Source organism: Balaenoptera acutorostrata, chromosome 1 (genome assembly GCF_949987535.1).
Source record: "Balaenoptera acutorostrata chromosome 1, mBalAcu1.1, whole genome shotgun sequence".
Classification (NCBI taxonomy): domain Eukaryota; kingdom Metazoa; phylum Chordata; class Mammalia; order Artiodactyla; family Balaenopteridae; genus Balaenoptera; species Balaenoptera acutorostrata.
In genome coordinates this window covers 197,733,957-197,752,180 of record NC_080064.1, presented here as the reverse complement: position 1 = coordinate 197,752,180, position 18,224 = coordinate 197,733,957, and the positions used below count along the sequence as shown (strand labels likewise).

The 18,224-nt window shown below is 62.2% G+C and overlaps 2 protein-coding genes across 2 annotated transcripts; one reads left to right on the top strand and one right to left on the bottom strand.

Annotated features, from left to right (window-relative positions):
• The first annotated feature begins 761 nt into the window (after positions 1-761).
• Positions 762-9,197, top strand: ARL8A (ADP ribosylation factor like GTPase 8A). The gene is made up of 7 exons (XM_057531866.1): positions 762-1,186; positions 5,408-5,488; positions 5,785-5,858; positions 6,964-7,057; positions 7,271-7,338; positions 7,584-7,654; positions 8,126-9,197. Exons 1-7 carry the CDS (start codon positions 1,064-1,066, stop codon positions 8,173-8,175), a joined length of 561 nt encoding a protein of 186 aa, XP_057387849.1. The 5' UTR covers positions 762-1,063; the 3' UTR covers positions 8,176-9,197.
• A 3,040-nt stretch (positions 9,198-12,237) lies between these two features.
• GPR37L1 (G protein-coupled receptor 37 like 1) lies at positions 12,238-16,595 on the bottom strand. The gene is made up of 2 exons (XM_007182687.2): positions 15,877-16,595; positions 12,238-13,546 (listed from the first exon to the last, which is right to left on the bottom strand). Exons 1-2 carry the CDS (start codon positions 16,507-16,509, stop codon positions 12,740-12,742), a joined length of 1,440 nt encoding a protein of 479 aa, XP_007182749.2. The 5' UTR covers positions 16,510-16,595; the 3' UTR covers positions 12,238-12,739.
• Between the last annotated feature and the right edge of the window lie 1,629 nt (positions 16,596-18,224).

The window sequence follows — 18,224 nt, the reverse complement described above, 5'->3', positions numbered from 1 at the left end:
CCACTTTGGCAACTGATCGTTCGGGGTCATCTCGGCTGGGCTTGGCAGATATGGTTGACATTGAAACATTATGCACCTTTGACTAAAACCACAGACGCCACGTGAGTGCCTGTGGAGGCCAAATAGGAAGGCACGCCCAAAGCGGGGTGTGGGATCGGGGGGTCCAGCAGCCCCGAGGTTGGGTCCTCCCAGGACCAGCATCTCTGCAAGCCCCACACCTCCTACCGCCAGCTCTCCTGAAGAAAACTTTGGTTTTTTACCAAAACAGGCCAACATTTTTCATCTGCCACAAACCTCCCTCACGGGAACCCCCCCGCAGGACTCTCTCTGTTTAGTATCATGGTGGTCCCAGAAAAAGTCACTTTGGGCCAGAGGCTTCCTAAGCAAGTGGTCCTGGTACCTCGTGGTTAACAAGGCCTCACAGGTGGATGTTCCCTTCCACTGGGGCTCCGGTACCCAGAGATGCTCAGAGGCAAGGACTCAGGGAACAAAAGATCTTAGAGACATCGTCCCCGCGTCCTGGGAAGCCACGGACCACCCTCCTCCACCCTGGAAATGTTCCCGCTCAACGGGGCCCTCGCCCACCTCGGGCCCACCGCCCTGTAAGAAGGAAGCGGGTGCCAGTCGGGGCACGGCAACCCGGGAAGGCGAAAAACAATCGGAGCTCTTTCCCCAAGTGCCCCTAGCGCACAGCAGCCCGGCCCGCCCCGAAGCCCGCGGGCGCCCCGCCCAGCGCACCCGCAGCCCGGCCCGCCCGGCCCGGCCAGGAGGAGCGCGCTCGCTCGGGGGCGAGCAGGGCCGGCGGCCGCGCGGGCGGAGGAAGAGGACGAGGAGGAGGACGACTGCGAGGAGGACGGCGACCGGGAGGAGAAGGACGCGCGGAGGCCACACCCATCGGCGCGCCGATCCGGCAGCGAGTCGTCGGCGGCCGCGCGCTCCAGCCGAGCCTCCGCCCGCACCGAGTCCGGAGCCGGGCCGCACCGGGGAGGGGCCGCTCCGGCCGCAGCGCGAGGGCACGAGGGGCGGCGGGAGGCCGGCACCGGGCGCGGCCGGCGCAGCGACCATGATCGCTTTGTTCAACAAGCTGCTGGACTGGTTCAAGGCCCTGTTCTGGAAGGAGGAGATGGAGCTCACGCTGGTCGGGCTGCAGTACTCGGGCAAGACCACCTTCGTCAACGTGATCGCGGTACGGGGCGCCGGCCGGCCGGGCCTCAGGTCCCCGCCGCGCCCAGCCGAGCGGGTCACCGCCTGGCGTGGCCGGCACGGCTGGCGCCGGCGGGGAGGCGCGGGCCCGGGCGCGCTGGGCCTAGCACGGCCCTGGGGACCTGGCGGCGCGCGCCCGGGCCGGGATGGCACGGCCGGGCGCAGGGGCGGGGGACGAGGGGACGCGGCCCGGGCCCCAGGACCGGCGGCGCCGAGGGTGTCACGAGGCCAGAGGGACCGCCGCCCGCGGAGACGGGCCTCCTCCGGCACCCGCACCCTGGCGCATGACGGGGCGAAAGTGCAGGGCCTGCCCGTGCGGCGCGCGGAGGGTCGCAGGACGGATGCCCGCGAGGCTGGGGGAGGGGGCCCGGGCCGGCCCGGCCCCACCCCGGGGGGTTAACCCCTCCTGGCCGGAAGAGGAAGCCCCGGTGCTATTGATGGGGGATGGGGGGGGAGGGATCCCTTGGGGGAGTGGAATCAGCAGAGGCCCTGGGCTCCAGCCCAGACTCCTTCTCCACGGGGAACCTCTCCCCGACCGTGGCGTCCAGCTGGGGGTCCGGGGAGGAGGCACTGCATCCGGCATCCTAAAGGGAGCTCGGAGTCCCGGCCTGGCCCGGAAGTTGCAGGGCAGGAGGGGGTGCTTCGGACCCAGAGGATGAGTTGGAGGTGGAGGGGCAGGTCCACTCTGGGGACACAGGGAGAGTGGCTCTGAGGGCTTTGGGTCATCAAGACCGAGGTGGGCAAGTGTAAGCCTTTCAGCGCCAGGGCAGTGGTGGGGAGGAGTTAAAATCTGCCTCAAAGAAAGGGGAAGATGAGCTCTCTGGGTGTTTGAGCTGAGCTGCAGTAGTGGCTGTGGCCTGCATTTCCGAGAGGGCTGGGCTGGGCATGTGGGGCTGAGGAAGGCTTGGGCAGAGCTGAGGTGTCCGGGGACCCGGCCCTCGTCCGCAGACGGGGGTTTCTGAGAGCTGTGGGGCGGCCGTACATGACAGGGGTCAGCAGAGAAGTGTGACCTGCCAGCCTGGGTACCTCCCCTGCCTGCATCCTGCCCACCCTCGAAGAGAAGGGTGGCGGGAGACTGGGGGGCAGGTACCCCATGATGGCATGTTTGGGCACTGGCTTCCTTTCCCAAACATGTTTGCGATGACCTCTGCCCAGGGGATCCTGGCCGCTCACCCAGCAGGACAGGCTCTTCGGGCCCAGGCTGGGTTTGTTGGCACGATGGTTCCTGGGCTCCTGTCTGCCCAGGCTCTGGCCCTTGGTCGCAGGCCCCTGGTTAGACCTGGCGTTGACTTGGGCTCCAAAAGCAGGAGCGCAACGCCTGGCCTCGGGTCCTGCGGGCCTGTGGCTTAGCTCCGAGGTGCCGAGATCTGGGAGCTGTCTCCAGGGTGAGGCCGAGGGGGGACCAGTCGGTGCTGCTGCTGCTCTCGTGGCTCAGCCTGGACATCACCTCTGGCCCCCAGGGAATCTCTCCCCCTGGAGCGTTTACAAAGCTGTGTTCCTAGGCGGGAATCCACAGGAACCCAGGCGGTTCCGTGTCCTGGTCGTGTCCAGAGAATGGGATGCTCTGGCAGGTCAGAAACGGAATCCAAGAGTCACAGGTTTCACTGCCAGGGTCAGGAGTTTCTGAGGGGTGCAGCGAGGGCTCCCCTCCCCTAGCTGGGCCTTCATCTTTATGACATAAATTTGCCACCTCAACTCACACATCCTAAAAGTGCAGCCTGGATTTCCCTAGAAAGAGGCTTCTCCAGAACACCCATCCCTTGTGGGCTGCGGTGGGAGTGCCCGAGTCTGGGTGAGTCCAGAGTTCTCAGCTCCTCCAGGGCCACAGCATTTCCGCCCACCAGTGTATGGTCACAGTGGAGTGTCTTTCAGAAAGAAATGAAGAGTCAGGACCCCGCGCTCTGTCCCATGCCCACCACTGACCTTCTGAATCCCCTTTGCCTCTTCTTTTGGCCTTTCTTTGTCTCAGCTTTTACCCATTTGGTTTTTTCCTACTCATTCTATGAGTCCGACTGTAAATAGAAATTGAGCTTATGTGTAAGCTGCTCAGCGGGCTAATGTGAGCTGGGAAACATCACAAAGAGACTCTCCAGTGCACCTGAGAACCCAAAACTCACTTTTTGAGTTCTGAAAAAGTTGTGCTGACAGAAAGTAGGAGATGTTTTGCCCGAGGGAAACAAGAGGACCATTTTCAAATACTTCCAAGTGTAAAAGACTGTCCAATGGAAGAACTAGTTTTGGGGTAGACTTGGGAAGATGGATTTTTGACTCATTATAAAGCACTTTGGAGTGTTGGAGCTGACCCAGGAGGGATGAGCCAGAGGGCATTCAAGTCTGAGCCAGGGGTTCCACCGGATGACTTTAGGGTTCCTGCTGACCTTGAATGAGGAGCTTATGAGATCTGAGGCCTTAGCCGGGAAATGAAGTTGTGACTGGTTCCAGCTTAGCTTTGATTCACAGCTGAACTGGAAATACTGGGGCCGGGGAGCCTGGCTCCCTGAGGATCCTCCTGGAACCCGCCTTTGTCCAGGATCACGTTCTGCCAGGCTAGGCTTTTCATTTCTATGGGAGCCTGTGAATGTTCTGGGTTGCCAAAGAGCAATGATGGTTCCTCATGTATGGAAACCATTTCCAAGCACTTTGTGAGCCCTATTTGCCAATTGTTAGGAAACCAAAACCCTTTTCTGCCATTTCACAGAAGGAAGCCCTGAGGCCCAGAGAGGTCCAAGTGTCTTGTCCAAGCTCCTCCACGATGAGTGACAAACAAGAGCTGGGCTTCCTTCCTCAGGCTCCACATTCTTCATCTGCCCGGTTGGGGATGGAGTGGGCTGGGGTCCAGTGGGTGCCCCATTCCACCTGCACCCTGCTGGGATTTGTGGAGTTAAACCATACATGGTTCTCCCTACTTAGCCAAAAGCAAAACCTCCTCAGGGCACTACCTTTTCCTCATGTTTCCTCACTTTTAGAGGCTCTTGGACCCTTTTGATATCCGATAAAAATCAGCGACCCTTTCCCCAGAGGCGTGTACATACAAAGAAAAATGTGCACATACAGATTGTGTGCACTTTCAGGGGGTCTCCGAAGCCCCTCTTTGGCCTCCAGGTTAGGAGCCCTCAACCATCTTATCTTGAGCATCAGTCTTGAGCATTCAGTGCTCACATCCGAGGGACTTGGTGAACGAGCTCAGGTGATTCCTGAAGATAAAAGGGAATCAATCCGTCTCATTTGGGGGGGGGGGTCTTCATTCAGACTCACAGGCTCTGAATGAGAAAACATCGTGTCCTACACTTTGGCCAATGGTCAGAGCCCCTGACCACTTTGTGTGGCCTTAGGCAAATTACTCCTCCCACCTGGTAGAAGACAATGAAATGACATCGTAACAGAACAAGGCTGTCCCCTCAGGTTCAAGGTTAAGTAAGCCCCATCTCCTTCAGCCTGCGTCTGGGGGAGAAGCAGAGGTGTCCTACATGTGAACGTGGAGATGACCTTGGGCGGAGTTTGGTCTGGCCTTAATAGAGGCCTGTGGCTAGTTTAGAACAATCTAGAGATCTTAGAGACAATTTAGAGGGGAGACGTGAGAATTGTTAGAATTTGAAAGTGGGTTATGGGAAACGGGATTACGGTTAACTGCTACTTACTGGGTGAACATTCACCAATGTCAGTGTAGACGTGGCTCCTCTCCCGAGAGCTCTCAGTCTAGTCGGGGTGCACGGTGAGGAGTACCCATCCTACAAATGGGTACAGTACAAAGAAACCCAGAAGTTGCTTGCTGCGCATTGCATTTGGGGCGTGGCTGACTTACCGACCCTCAGTTTGATGTGAACATTTACCGTGTGAAAGTGTAAACCTAGATTGTTTAACGTGACCTGCTCCACCGGAGGCTAGATACAGAAAGGGGGCTCTGGTCCAACAGAGAGGTGGGTTAGACCTCAGGAAGGACTTTCTCCATCCTGGTCGAGCGACTTCGAGGGGCCTCTTTGTCACAGGGGAGCTTGGGTGTGAGGTGGACACCGGGCTTGGTCATGGCCCGTCTTGCTTGAAAGCAGGGGGCGCGCGGGAGCTGCCCGGGACCCCGGGGCGCCTGAGAGGCTCCGGCCTGGCCTCTGCTTCATTCCCGCAGCCTTTTGGTCCGTGGCGGCCGCGGACAGCGCATCTGGGTCCTGGCGATTTTTGCCCCTTTTCCAATTCTGACTCTTCCTTCCAGTCGGGACAGTTCAATGAGGACATGATCCCCACCGTGGGCTTCAACATGCGCAAGATCACCAAAGGGAACGTGACCATCAAGGTGCGCAGCCGAGCTGGCCCCTGGGCGCAAGCCCACGGCCGCAGAGGATGTGTGTGTGCGTGTGCACATGTGCGCGTGTGTGCATGTGTCTGTATGTGTCGGGCCCCCGGAGGAGAAGCTAGAGGAAAGCAGAGGCTTGGGTCCAACCGGATAGTTGGGGAAAGAGCTCAGGTAGGCTTAGGAGTCAGGGACATAGGGAGAGAAGGAATTCCGGTGGGGCAGGCGGGGGGCACGCGGGAGCCGGGATGGATTGGGGGCCTGCCTGCTGCTGACACCCGCTCACCTCTCTTGCTCAGCTCTGGGACATCGGGGGACAGCCCCGCTTCCGCAGCATGTGGGAGCGCTACTGCCGAGGAGTGAGCGCCATCGTGTAAGTGCGCAGCAGGGCCGTGGTCGTTGGCAGGTGACTCACACCTGTGTGCAGCTGCCTTTGACAGACGCTCTGGGCGCCCACCGGCCAGTCTGAGAACCAGAGGACTGACCACTTCATGCTGAAGCATTTCTGTGTGTCCCTCCTCATCTCCCTGCCTACCCCCAACCCAGACTCACCCCATCCTGAATTTTGTGTGATTTAGTGGTTCATTCCCTTGCTTTTTCTTTTCCTTTCATTGTTGGCCGTGCCACACAGCTTGTGGGATCTTAGTTCCCCAACCAGGGATTGACCCCAGGCCCTTGGCAGTGAGCGCCAAGTGCTAACCACTGGACCACCAGGGAATTCTCTCCCTTGCTTTTTAAAAATAATTTTATCCTACGTATGTATGTGCCCAAACAAAAGATCATTTAGCTTTCGTTGTTTTTAATCTGATTTTTAAATTTAAATTTTTATGTATTTTTATTTTTTTATGCAGTTTTTAAAGGTGACACTCCATTTACAGTTATATCAAAATATTGGCTCTATTCCCCGTGTTGTAAAGTACATTTTTGTAGCCTATCTTACACCCAGTAACCAGATATTTTTTTATTATTCTTATTATTTAAAAAATTTTTTGGCCGCACAGCATGCAGGATCTTAGTTCCCAGACCAGTGATGCAACCCTTGCCCCCTGCAGTGGAAGCTCCGAGTCCTAACCACTGGACCGCCAGGGAAGTCCCCAACCTGATTTTTTAAAAAGCACTTTGATGCAGGAAAGTCTTCTGGGGCTTCCTTTGCTGTTTTCACCCCCTTGTCTAGCCAGCCCTGCCCTGAGAACATAAGCGGGTCACTCTGGGAAGGACTTAGGTCTAATCCTATGGGGCCCAGCGCTGCCACGGGAGCAGCAGCTTCTCCAGGGGTCTGGGGGATGGGACAAGGGCAGGCCCAGCGGCCCCTGCAGGTTCTCACTCCCATCCGTTCAGAAGACATTCTCAGAGCACCTGTCTGAGCCGTCCCATGTGGCCTGGAGACCCCGGGGGGCGACCCAGAGCTGCTGCAACTCCTTCCCCCCCACAACCCCGCAGCCTGTGGTGTCAGCTTGTCCCCACCTGCCGCCCCCCAGGTACATGGTGGATGCCGCTGACCAAGAGAAGATTGAGGCCTCCAAGAATGAACTCCACAACCTACTGGACAAGCCCCAGCTGCAGGGCATCCCGGTCAGCCCCGAGTGGAGTGGGAGGGTTGGGGGCTCGCCGGGAAGGCCCCGGGACCGCTGGGGGCAGGTGGGGGTAAACACTGCTGGCGACAGGGGTTGGAGAGCGGGGGGAGGGAGGGGTGCGGAGGCAACGGGGCTGCGGAAGCCAGCCCCCCTCCCGGGGCAGCCTGGCCGTTGCTGCCCTGGACCGAGCCCTGCCCTCCCTTCTCGGCAGGTCCTAGTCCTGGGCAACAAGCGAGACCTCCCGGGAGCCTTGGATGAGAAGGAGCTGATCGAGAAAATGTGAGTTGGCGACTCTTCCCTGTCCTTCCTCCCTGCTCCCCAGACTCCCAGGCGCCAGAGCGGAGGGCTTGTTGTTGCTCTCGGTGCCCACCGCTTGGTGGCGCTAGAGCGCGCCTGCCCGAGCCCCGCCCTTCGCCCCCATCCCCCTCCCCGTCCCTCCATCCCCGACCGCCCCCGCGCCCGGTCCCCGGACCCCAGCTGCTTGCTCAGTGGCAGCCTCAGCAGACAGCTCTGGTCTCCTGCAGGAATCTGTCTGCCATCCAGGACCGAGAGATCTGCTGCTACTCCATCTCGTGCAAAGAAAAGGACAACATCGGTGGGTCTTGGGGCGTCGCTGCGCTCGCGGGGAGGGGGCAGGAGGGGAAGGCAGCCGGTGGCTCTCTCCTTGGAGCCCAGAGCGCCGTGGCTCTCCTGGGCAGGACAGGCAGCGGGAAGCCCCGATCCTGATCATCACCCCAGCTCTGCCGTCAACTGGTGTGTGATCTTGGGCAAATCCCCTCCCCTTGGGGCTCACTCCCCGCCTGTGACATCGCAGGGTCGGACCCTTCTGGTCTGAGGGACTCGTCCTGTGGCTCCGGCTCTTTCACCGCAGCCAGATGCCCTTGCACCCATCAGGGGCTGTCCGGAGCTTGACGGCTGGAAGCTGGGCTTGTGATGCTCTTAGGGTTGACCCTAGCTGCAGCGCGCCCCCTTCCACCACCCCCCCCCCCCCCCCGCCGCCAGGTGTATGCTCTGCCCTCAGGAGAACCAGCCCTGAAGCCCTGTAACCTCCTCTCTTGCCCCGCAGACATCACCCTACAGTGGCTTATCCAGCACTCAAAGTCACGGAGAAGCTGAGACTCCGGCCCCGCCCCCTCGGACCAGGGACCGCCCTCCGGATCTGAAGCCGAGCTCCCGCCCCCTCCCCCTGCCGCCCCCCCAAGCCCACCCCTCCTTACTTGGTGTGGGGAGGGGCCCTCTGGGGGTCCCAGAGTCCTATTCTGCTGAGGTTTGAACTCCCGATTTTATTGTAAAATAAATTGCTCCCCTCCGGTCCCCTAACCTCCCCCCTCCCCTCTCCCTTTGTCTCTCCGCCGCCCTGCTTCCCTCCCCTCTGCAGCCCCGCCCCACAGCCCCGCCTCCTCTCCTGTCCCGCTCCCTGCTTCCCTTTCCCACACTCTTCTGTTATTGTCCTGTGTGTACAGTATATATATGTATATATATTTTAATTTTTTTATTTAAGCAAAGACTAAAATCAACCATTTGATGCTGCAGGGGCCAGTCAGGATCTGGGAGGGGGCGGTCTGGAGAGAAGGAGAATAGCGGGGTTAGCTGGGGCCGGTTCAGGTCAGGAAAGGTAAGGCTGGCACAGGGGCAGGTACCAGCCCAGGCACGGGTGGCCGTCCCCACGTCCCGTTTGTCTCCACTTCCCAGTCTGGCCTGTCTCCGCAGTGTTTGAATGTCACAGGCTGAAGGGAGCTTCCAGAGACGCCCTTCTCTGCCCCCAGCCTCAGCATGGCCACCAGGCTCAACCAGGGGCCGGAGACCGGGGGCGAAGGGGCAGGAGGCCAGCGCCCTAGCAGCCCCTCCCGCCTGTTCCTGGCTCCCAGCTCCTGCCCCTCCCCGGGCCCTCACCTCCACGGGCCACCTCATTTTCTGTTCTCATTTTGCAGAGTTGCACAAGGAGAGAACTCAGCATGGGGGGTTGGTTCTTTGGGTTTTGTTTTCTGTTTGTTTAATTTAATGATTTGTAAAGTGATGTCCCTCTTCCTTTTTTACACTTTTCAGCTCATATTTAACCTCTGTTTGGAAAATGATTCTTGTAACTGTACATTTTTTTGCCTCCTAACAACAAGAATAAATGACAATTTTGTGTTGGGGGGGTGCGCGGTGCGGGTTTTTTTTCTGTCCACGGCCCGGCAGGCTGGGGACTCTGGTCCCCGACCCTGGGCGCACCCAGCCAAAGGGAGGCACGCGCTCCCCCGGGCGCACAATGGCCCTTTACAGAGCAGCCCCCGCGAGCGTGCCGGCTCCTGCCCTGCCGCCTCCTCCTCTAGTCGGACTTTCCTGTGTCCCCAGCTCTGAGCCAGCAGCTGCCAGGGGAATGGAGGGGGTCTGTGTCGGGAACTGCCCGGCTGCACCCGGTGTGTGCGGGACGGAGCCTGCTTCCTGGGAGTCTGTCCAGGCCCCCACCTGCAGCCAGAGTTGGCGGAGCCGGTGAATTGTCCTGGGCGGTGTGGGGGCAGTGCCGGGCCTGCAGAGCCCACGGCTTACCACCCTTGGCTGCTCCTCTGTTGGTGTCCCGGCTGCTGGTTTCCCGGGAGAAGCCATGCCCTCCCTTCCCCGCCCACCCCCGGCCCCTCCCAGCCCACTCCACCCCTAGAGCTGGTCCCCTCTGCCCGCAGCCGTGGCCTCGGAGCCTTGCACCCTGCTTCCCAAGTCCGGGGCCATCTTGACCCACTTTTACAGTAAGCCCCGCCCCCTGGGCTCCCCTCAGCCCGGAGATGGAGCGGCCCTGCGGAAGGGTCCACCCCTTCTCGCCGCACCTCTGCAGGGAGGAGGCCACTTCCACGGTCCTGGGAGCAGGGCCTGCCCTGGTGGCTCTGAGCTCGCCGGCCCTTCCTCGGTGCGTCCTCTTGGAGCCTCCTTGTGGTCTCAGAACCGCAGGGAGGAATGGCCTGCCTGGAGAGGGCTTCCCCACTGCCGGGGAGTTTGAGGAGAGAAAGCAGATGGAATTTGGCGAAGGGAGCTAGATGACTTTAGGTTCCTTCCAACCCCTGAAGAATAGGACACGTGCCCCCTGGTCGAGGAGGTCGAAGCTGGGGCCGGGCTGTCCCCTGGGCTCTCCTGGCTGCTGAGGTGGCTGGAGATGCCATGGCCTGGGAGGCTGGGACAGGACCAACAGGCACTGGTCTGGCGAGCAGGATGGGGAGCTTCAGGGATGACCTGCCTTTCTCGCCTCCTGCCTCCTGCGTCCTCTGACGAGATAAGACAGGATGGGCTGGTCACCAGCAAGCAGGCATCCTTCTGCCCCAGTGCCTGCACCCAGCACACACAGCAGGTGCTTCGTAGGACAGACTGTGTGTATATGTACACCATCATGGGGGGGCCCTTCGCACTGCCTGGCCAAGCCTGCTCTGCGGTTCTGGAGGACTGAACCCCCAAAGGGAGGGAGGGGAGGAAGGCGCCAGGCATCAGGCATCGTGCCGGGAGCTTCATGTATCTTGTCTCATTCAATGACTCCAGGCCTCTGTGAGGGGGCGTTATTCCTGTTTAACGGATGGGGTCCAGTAACTGCGTCCAGTCCGGCCCAAGGGAGGCAATTCTCAGTGCAAGGTGCACGTGCTGACGGGGTCAGGGGGGCTCAGTGGGTTGGCCCGCCTCCCACCTGGCTGACATCGGGGCTCAGGGTTGGTCCCCTAAAGACCCAGCTCAAGTCCACCGCCCACCACTGCCAGCCTGCCCCCACACCCCAAGCCCAGGACCCCTAAGCAACAAATGCTGCATTGTTCCCCCAGCTGGCCTAGCCGGAGAGACAGTGGCTCTTTCCCAAGGCCCGCTGGCCTGCTGACTAATCCTGCAAGCCACTCACGTTAGCGGGGCCCAGGGCAGCGGTGGTGGCAGGGCTTCAGAGCTGTAGAGAGGGGCAGGGGCCCCTTTGTGGCAGAGCCCCCAAACAGGATGCGGCGGTGCCCCCTCCCCACCCCCAGCCTCCCATCCTTGGCCTGCGTGTCCTGCCTTCACCCTGGCCCCCCTCCTCCATCCCATAGGAGGCTGCTGGTGCATCTGGGACTGGGGCTGGGGTGGGGGTAGAGAGGAAGTCAGGGGGAGGGATGAGGAGGGAAGGGCCCTGGTCACCTCAGCACTGCAAGCCTGCCCTTGGTCTCCTCTCCAGCCTTCTCCCCCCACCGTCTTAAGTTGCTGCAGACAGAGCTGGGGGCTTTGGTCACTGTGGCAGCGGTCGGCCGAGAAACGGGTGGGTGTCTCTCCAGCACAAAGAGTGTGCGCCCAGCAGCGCCATCGCCTAGCAACGGCCTCCCTCTCTCTTGGCATCACCCGTCCTGGGGGTGGGTGCCAGGGAGAGAGAACAAGGCCATTAAGATCCGCAGGAATGGGGGAAGGAAGCTTGGGTCCGGGGCTGAAGCCAGTGGGTATGGGTGGGGTGGCCAGAGGAGAACGGAGCCCAGGGCACCAGGCAATGCCTGTGCCTCCCTGGCCCTGCCCTGGGGACCCTCCCCGGCCCTGCTCAGGTGATCCAGGCAGAGCTGGCAGCAGGAACTCCGCGGGACCCTGAGCTGCGCTTCAGATGGGAAGGGTGGGCTTGCGGGACGGAGAGTGGTCTGTGGCCTAGGCCAAGGTGTCCCTTTGGTTGACCTCGTGCCAACTTCGCTGGGCCCAGACGGGGCTAAGGGGCCTCTGGAAGGGCCCCCTGGGCGGGGGGAGACCAGAGAGAGGAAAGAAGGCTCTGTGGGGCTGTCGATGGAGCTCTGGCTGCTGGGAAGGGGGCGGGGTAGGGGCGGGCGGGGGCAGGCAGCTGGGCCGTCTGTAGGCTAAACAGTCTGTTCTAAGAAGCCAAACAACAGCAGCTCTCAGAGTCAGAGAGGCTGGAAGCCCCCCAGGCTGCTGGTTGCCCTCGAATGGGGGCTTTGTTGGGAGGGAGGAAGAGAGGCGGGGGCTCCAGGGGAGATAAGCTTGCAGCCTTCTACTTCCCAGGGACGGCTGGGCTCAGGCCAGCCTGAGGACACAGTGCCCCAGCTCCCAAGCCCTTCCGTCCACTCTGCCCTCAAAGCCACAGGGCCCCAGGCTGGACAGGACACCAGCCACAGGCCAGGAAGGGCCAAAGGTAGCCAGGAGGGCAAAGCCCAGGTGCATCTGGGCACTGCCAGGATGTGGCACAAGAAAGGCCCGTGGGCACAGGGGTAGTTCTACCTAGTTTATTGTTTTCCAAGAAGGGTCTTCTACGGGGGAGCACGTGACCGGGATTGGGGGGGTGGACAGGGCAACCAGGGTACGTCAGAGAAGGAGGAGGACAGAGAGAGAAATGCTCCTGGAGAAGAGACGGCACCTGGAGGAGGCTTCCAGGGCTGGGCCCATCCTGTGCAGAGAAGAGCCCGGTTGCTGGCCCCCAAGGCCCCCGTCCAGGATGGGCGATGCCGAGAGGGGCAAAGTATAGTGTAGTCGGGCTCCAGATGGAGAGGGGAGAGTGAGGCTGGGACCAGGTGAGGTTCTGGCTCCCAGCCGGCGGGATGGAGAGTTTCTGGGCAGCTCTGAGGACCTGGAGGATCACCGCCCCCCAGAAAGAGGACGGGCGGGCCGGCCCCCAAGAAGGGGCTCGGCCAGGGGGCTGCGACATACCCAGACCCCAGCCAGGGGAACCAAGTCCATCTCTGGACAGAGCTCCCCCTGCCACGGCCGGCCAGCCTCAGCAGGGCGTGCCCAGGGCCAGGAGCGGTGGCGCCTCCCGGGGCTTGTGGAAGTAGACAGAGGCGGACAGCCCCGTCTGGAGCTTGGCATCGGGGCCGTCGGTGGCCGCCGCCCCGCCGCAGCCCTCGCAGCAACAGCAGCAGCAGCAGTCCAGGAAGGCACGGCCCAGCGGCCGGCACACGCACAGGAGGAGCACGGGCGTGACGGCCGCCTTGAGGAAGGTGGAGAACTGGCCGACCAGGCCCAGGAGGTCCAGGGTCTGGCGGGTGAGCGTGGCCGAGAGGTAGGCGGCCACGACGTTGCACACGTTCTCGGGGAGGGTGCAGAGGGCGTAGACGGCGGTCAGGCCCACCACGGTGCTGCTGAGCTGGCCCTCGCGCTGCTCCTGCTGGCCCTGCCGGCACTCCGGCTTTCTGCCGGGCGGGCCCCACACCCGCCACGTCACCAGCTGGCAGGTGACCGTGAAGAGGACAGGCAGGCAGAAGTAGCAGCCGAAGGACCACCACATTCGGGCGTTCTGGTAGGTCAAGACCAGCGAGTAGAGGGACTCAGGCAGGCGGGCCGAGGGCTTCATGACGCACGCATCCACAGGGCCCGCAGCGGGGCCAGGCTCCTGCACCAGCTGCCAGAGCAGGAGCTCGGGCACAGCCAGCGTCATGGAGCCCACCCAGATGACCGCCAGCTTGGCCAGGATGGACGGGCACGGCTCGATGGGCCTGGCCTTGGGCAGGGTGCTGGTGGCCACGTGGAAGCGGTCAATGCCCAGGGCGCAGAGGCTGAAGGTGGTGACGCCTAGAGCGGAGACCTGCAGGGGGGCGTGGGGGGTGGGGAGAGGCGGGGGTCAGCCCCAGGCAACCGAGGGGCTGGCTCAGACTGGAAGTGCACGGCAGGTGTGGGAAGGACAGTGGCGGCACCGCCATTCAGGGGCATTTCAGATCTCACGGCCAGCGTCTGACGGGACAAACCGGGCTCAGGCGGGACCAGGGCCTTGGTGGACGGCAGAGCTGAGGTTCTCCTGCAGGCCACCCGACTCCCGCCGCCCGCTGCCTTGCCTCTGGGCCCAGGGATGAGCGACCTGGGCCCTACAGCCCCTTGTGCTCCTGAGACTTTGGGAAATCATCTCTGAGGACAAACATGGACAGAGACGTAGGGCTCCTGGGCCTGCCGGGTCCTTGGATGGCCTCACCCACCACGTCCATGGGGGGAGTGGCCTTGGGGGGTGCAGGGCACACACTCTCCCGCCCTCCTCGCCCTGCCTGGAGAGGCCCAGGGCCAGCCCGAGTCGGGAAGCAGCCCCTCCAGGCTGGCCTGTGCCCACCTCCCCGCAGGCGGCTCACAGAGCACACAGGAAAACCACCCTGTGAGCAGAGAGGAAGCCAGAGCAGCAGGGAAGAAAGTGCCAGAGAGAAGTGACGGGGCCGGGGGGTACTCCCAGCTGAGATGATGTCTGGGCACACTCAGGGCTGTGCTCAGTTCCCCCTCCGTCCAAGCACTCCCCTCTCCAGCTGGCTCCCACCCCCTCTCCAGGCAGGCCCCAGGCCAGGGCTCCGGCAAAACAACATGCCCCCTCCTTTCCTACACCTCAAAAATGGCCCCAAGCTGTATTCAGCCGCCTCCTGCGCCCTCCTGGGGCCTCCTGGGGCCTCCCTACAAAAGGGTGCTGGGCGGTGCATTTGTCCCTCCACTCTCACCCGTCACCCCAGCCTCCAGGGGGTGCTCAGGGGTCCCCTCTGTCCTCCAGGCCGTGGAGGCGGTTAGGCGGCAGCCTGAGTATCAGGTGTGTTGGGACCCACAGTCGGGCAGGGGGCAGGGCCGGGCTCTCCTCGGCCACCAGCTCCATGCAGACCAGCGCTCACAGGGGTCTCAGACCTTTCTCAGTAACATCCACCGCGTACTGAATTATTTCAGTTCGAAGCCCTTTGTAGACGTCACACATGTCAGCCTTCAGGGACTCACTCAGCTATGGTGATGGCGGTCAGCCCCGACTCACAGAGGGGGAAGCAAGAGGTTTGGGCAGGTTAAGTGGCTAACCACGGCCACTCAGCAGAGCCTGGGCTCTGACCCAGGCTGCCCCGTTCCAAGGCCCTGGGTCTGACCTCCCACAGCTCTCCTGGGCTCTGAGCGCCAGGTCACTAAGATGCAAGGGCTGTCCCCGGCCGGAGGGCCTCTTTCAGGTCTGAGCAACTTTGGGCCACTGTTAGGTGGTCTCCCTGGGTTGGGAAGGACAGGAAAGGGCTGTGCCACCCGCTGAGCCTCAGAGAGTCCGTCCGGATATGAAACCATCGCCAGATCACGGGACGGGGGCAGAGCTGGGACTAGGACGGTGTCCAGACGCTGATCCTGATTCCTTCCCCACCCAGGCCGGCTGCCCGCTCACTCAGCATCTCCCATTCTCTCGGGAGGAGAGCAGCCTTTGGGGGGAGGGAGGCCACAGTCACCCCAGCGCTCATTATTCCTCCTCCCACAACGTAAGCAACATGCAAAAGGCTGCAGCCTGATTTCCTGTTCCTAGGCAGACATGTTGGCCTTGCTGTGTCCCACGTAAATGCACACATATTGGTGTATTTTTGCACTGTTTTGATTAAGCTGTATCCGTGTGATCTACACATCTATCAACACCCACGTGCTCAGCCCAGCATGGAAGTTTCCAGGGGTGGGGCCAGTGGTCACCTTGGAGCCGCAGCTGGAGGGCCAACTGGTCTACCCTCTGGTCAGGAGACAGTGAAATGGGAGAGGAGCTGTGACCTGCCCAGGGGCACCCCAACATGCCAGGGACAGAAGCTGACACTAGAGCCCCAGCTTTAGCTCCAGCCCCAGAACCAGGTGTCTCCTTCCAGAGGATGGAGGAGGCGGCTGATGGTGATGGCGGCGACGAGGGTCGCAGTGAGGGAGGGTCTTTCCTTCCTTCCGTGTTTGCACTCCCGGGAGTGGATACAGACTTGACCCCAGGGCCCTGACACCCGCCTGCTCGCTCGGGTACCTGAGAGCTCCCAGGAGCCAATCCTGCGTTTGTCTTGGGGGAGAAGCAGCGAGACAGAGCCCCAGGCCTGCGGGGCCTCGCGCACCCTCGCAGCCCACATCCGGCAGCGCCCCCCCCCACCCAACCCCGTGGGCTCTAGCGGGACACACACTCACCTCCACGAAGGGCACAGCCCGGCAAGACACGTCACCCAGCAGCCTCTGCTTGGTGATCTCATGGAAGATGATGACAGGGAGGCAGAAGAAGAGGACCAGAAAGTCCCAGAGGGCCAGGCTGGCGAGGATGGAGTTCCAGGCGCTCTTCAGGTAGTAGCTGTGCCAGACAATGCACATGACCGCCAGGTTGCCCACAATGCCCACGGCAAACAGCACCAGGGCCAGGAGCAGCACGGTGTAGGCCCCGTAGGAGCTCTCCGTCACCGGGTACAGGGGGTTCTGGATCTGCAGCCGCCGGCCCGGCGTCCCCGTCGTGTTGCCCCGAGGCTCCTGCCTGCTGCCCCCAGGGACCACAGCCCAGTCCGGGTGGGCGCTGGCGGCCACCTGGGGCTCGGTGGGCTGCGGCCCGGTGGGGCGGATGGGCCGGGGGTACTCAGCCCACTCCTCGGGCGCGTACTGCTGCACCCCCTTGGCCTCCTCCTCCTCCTCAGTGCCACGCCTGGACCGGCTCGGCTGCTCCTGGGTCGCGGCCTGTCGACCGCCCCGGCGCAGGGGGACGCCCCAGGGGGCCCTGCCGGGACCCGCCGCTAACGCCACGGCGAGAGAGATGGCCAGAGGCCACGGCCACCGCATGGCCGGATGAGCGGCAGTAGTTGCCCACGAGCGGAGGCGAGGCCGGACCGAGTGCAGGGCTGACTCGACGGGCAGCTGGCCGGTGGGCCCGCCCCCATCGGGCGTCTGGCATTGCCAGCCGGCTCCAGCACCCCCCTCCATCCCCACCCCTCAGCCACCAGGCAGGGCAGGGCTGGGCCCTCTGCTGGACACAGGGCGCTCTGTGCCATCCGCAGGACACGCCTCCCCGGGCCCCCGGACAGCGGCGCTCAGACCTGTGGGGCCCCCAGAGGCCGGGCGCCCCCGGCCTCAGACGCTGGGGTCCTGGGGGCGCGGGGCGGGGGCGCGGTGGGGTGGAGGCAGGGCACCGGCCCCTCCTCAGCTGACCGGATAATCACCGTCGCTGTCGTTTACTGAACCTGATGAGATCGCGCACTCAGCCGGCTTCTGGATGAACCCTCACCACGGCCCTGCGGGGCGAGCGCCGTCATTCCCGTGTCTCGGGTTAGAGAGGTGGCCAGTCACCCAGAGCTAAACCTGGCCCAGCTGGCCCGGGGCCTGGGCCTGACTCCAGACCTTCTGACCATCGCCGTTCTCAGTGGGCACGGGTCCACCTGCTTCCTGCGAACCACACAAAGTTCCCCTGGAAGGAGCAGCCGCCCAAAACTTAAAGCACCGCATTCTGATCCGGACACAAGGTGGATGGACATTTGCAGTAACAGGTCTTTCCTGAGCACCTGCTGGGTTCTAGACACTCAGTACAAAAATGTAAAAGACCTCTGCCATCAAGGAGCCTTCAGTGCAGGGCAGGGGGGAATAAATATGTAAATAAATAATTATAGCTCAGGGATGGATGCTATGAAAGGCAAGGGACCAGCCACCGAGGGAGCCCGAAGGAGGCTGGAGGCATCTGGAGGGCCTCCCAGAGGGGGCGACTTTTAAATGGACCTTGAAGAGCGGCTTCAAACTCCCCAGACAGACAACAGGGAAGGAAGCGTGCTCAGGCAGAAGAAGCAACACTTGCAAATCCACGGGGGTGTGACAGCAGGGTGCAGCGCGAGGACAGCAAGGAGGGCAGCAAGGGAGCAGGGAGGGGCGTGTGGGCGAACAGCCTGGGAGGCGAGAAGAGGAAGGACAGGGAAGGGCCTTGTACGCCAGGCCCGGGGTGTACGCCTTACCTTGGAGGAGCTGGGGGGCTGCGGCTTGCTGAGCAGAGGACGTGGCTTGAGCATGTCCCTGGGGAGGATCCCTGACGGCGGCTGGGGTCACGCAGCCTGGGGCAGGGGCACCTGTCGAGACGCAGCTGTCTAGAAGATGGTGAGAAGCGGAGCCCAGGAAAGCCGAAGGCTGTGCGTGGGAGGGACAGGTCAAAGCTGAGCCCAGGCCTGCGGTGGACAGCGAGACACTCACCTGGGCGGGAAAGGTGAGGAGTCTGGTGGGAGGTTGGGCGAAAACCTCTGCTTGTGCAGGTGAGTGGTCTGGGTAGAGATGCAGGAAAGGGTCACCTGCGGCCTAAGAGAAAGGCTGCAGCAGGATGCAGAGATACGGGGGTAGAGGTGGGGCTGCGGCTGCCCAGGGGTGTGCAGACACTTAGCGGGGAGGGCGCAGGGTGAGGCCCCAGGAGCTCCCACGCTCATGAGAAGACGGAGAGAAAGTCAGGAGAGGAAGTGGCTGGGTTCCCGCTCCCTCGAGGCCAGAGAGGGAAGGCGGGCCATCTGGGTGGCCAGAGTCAAAGG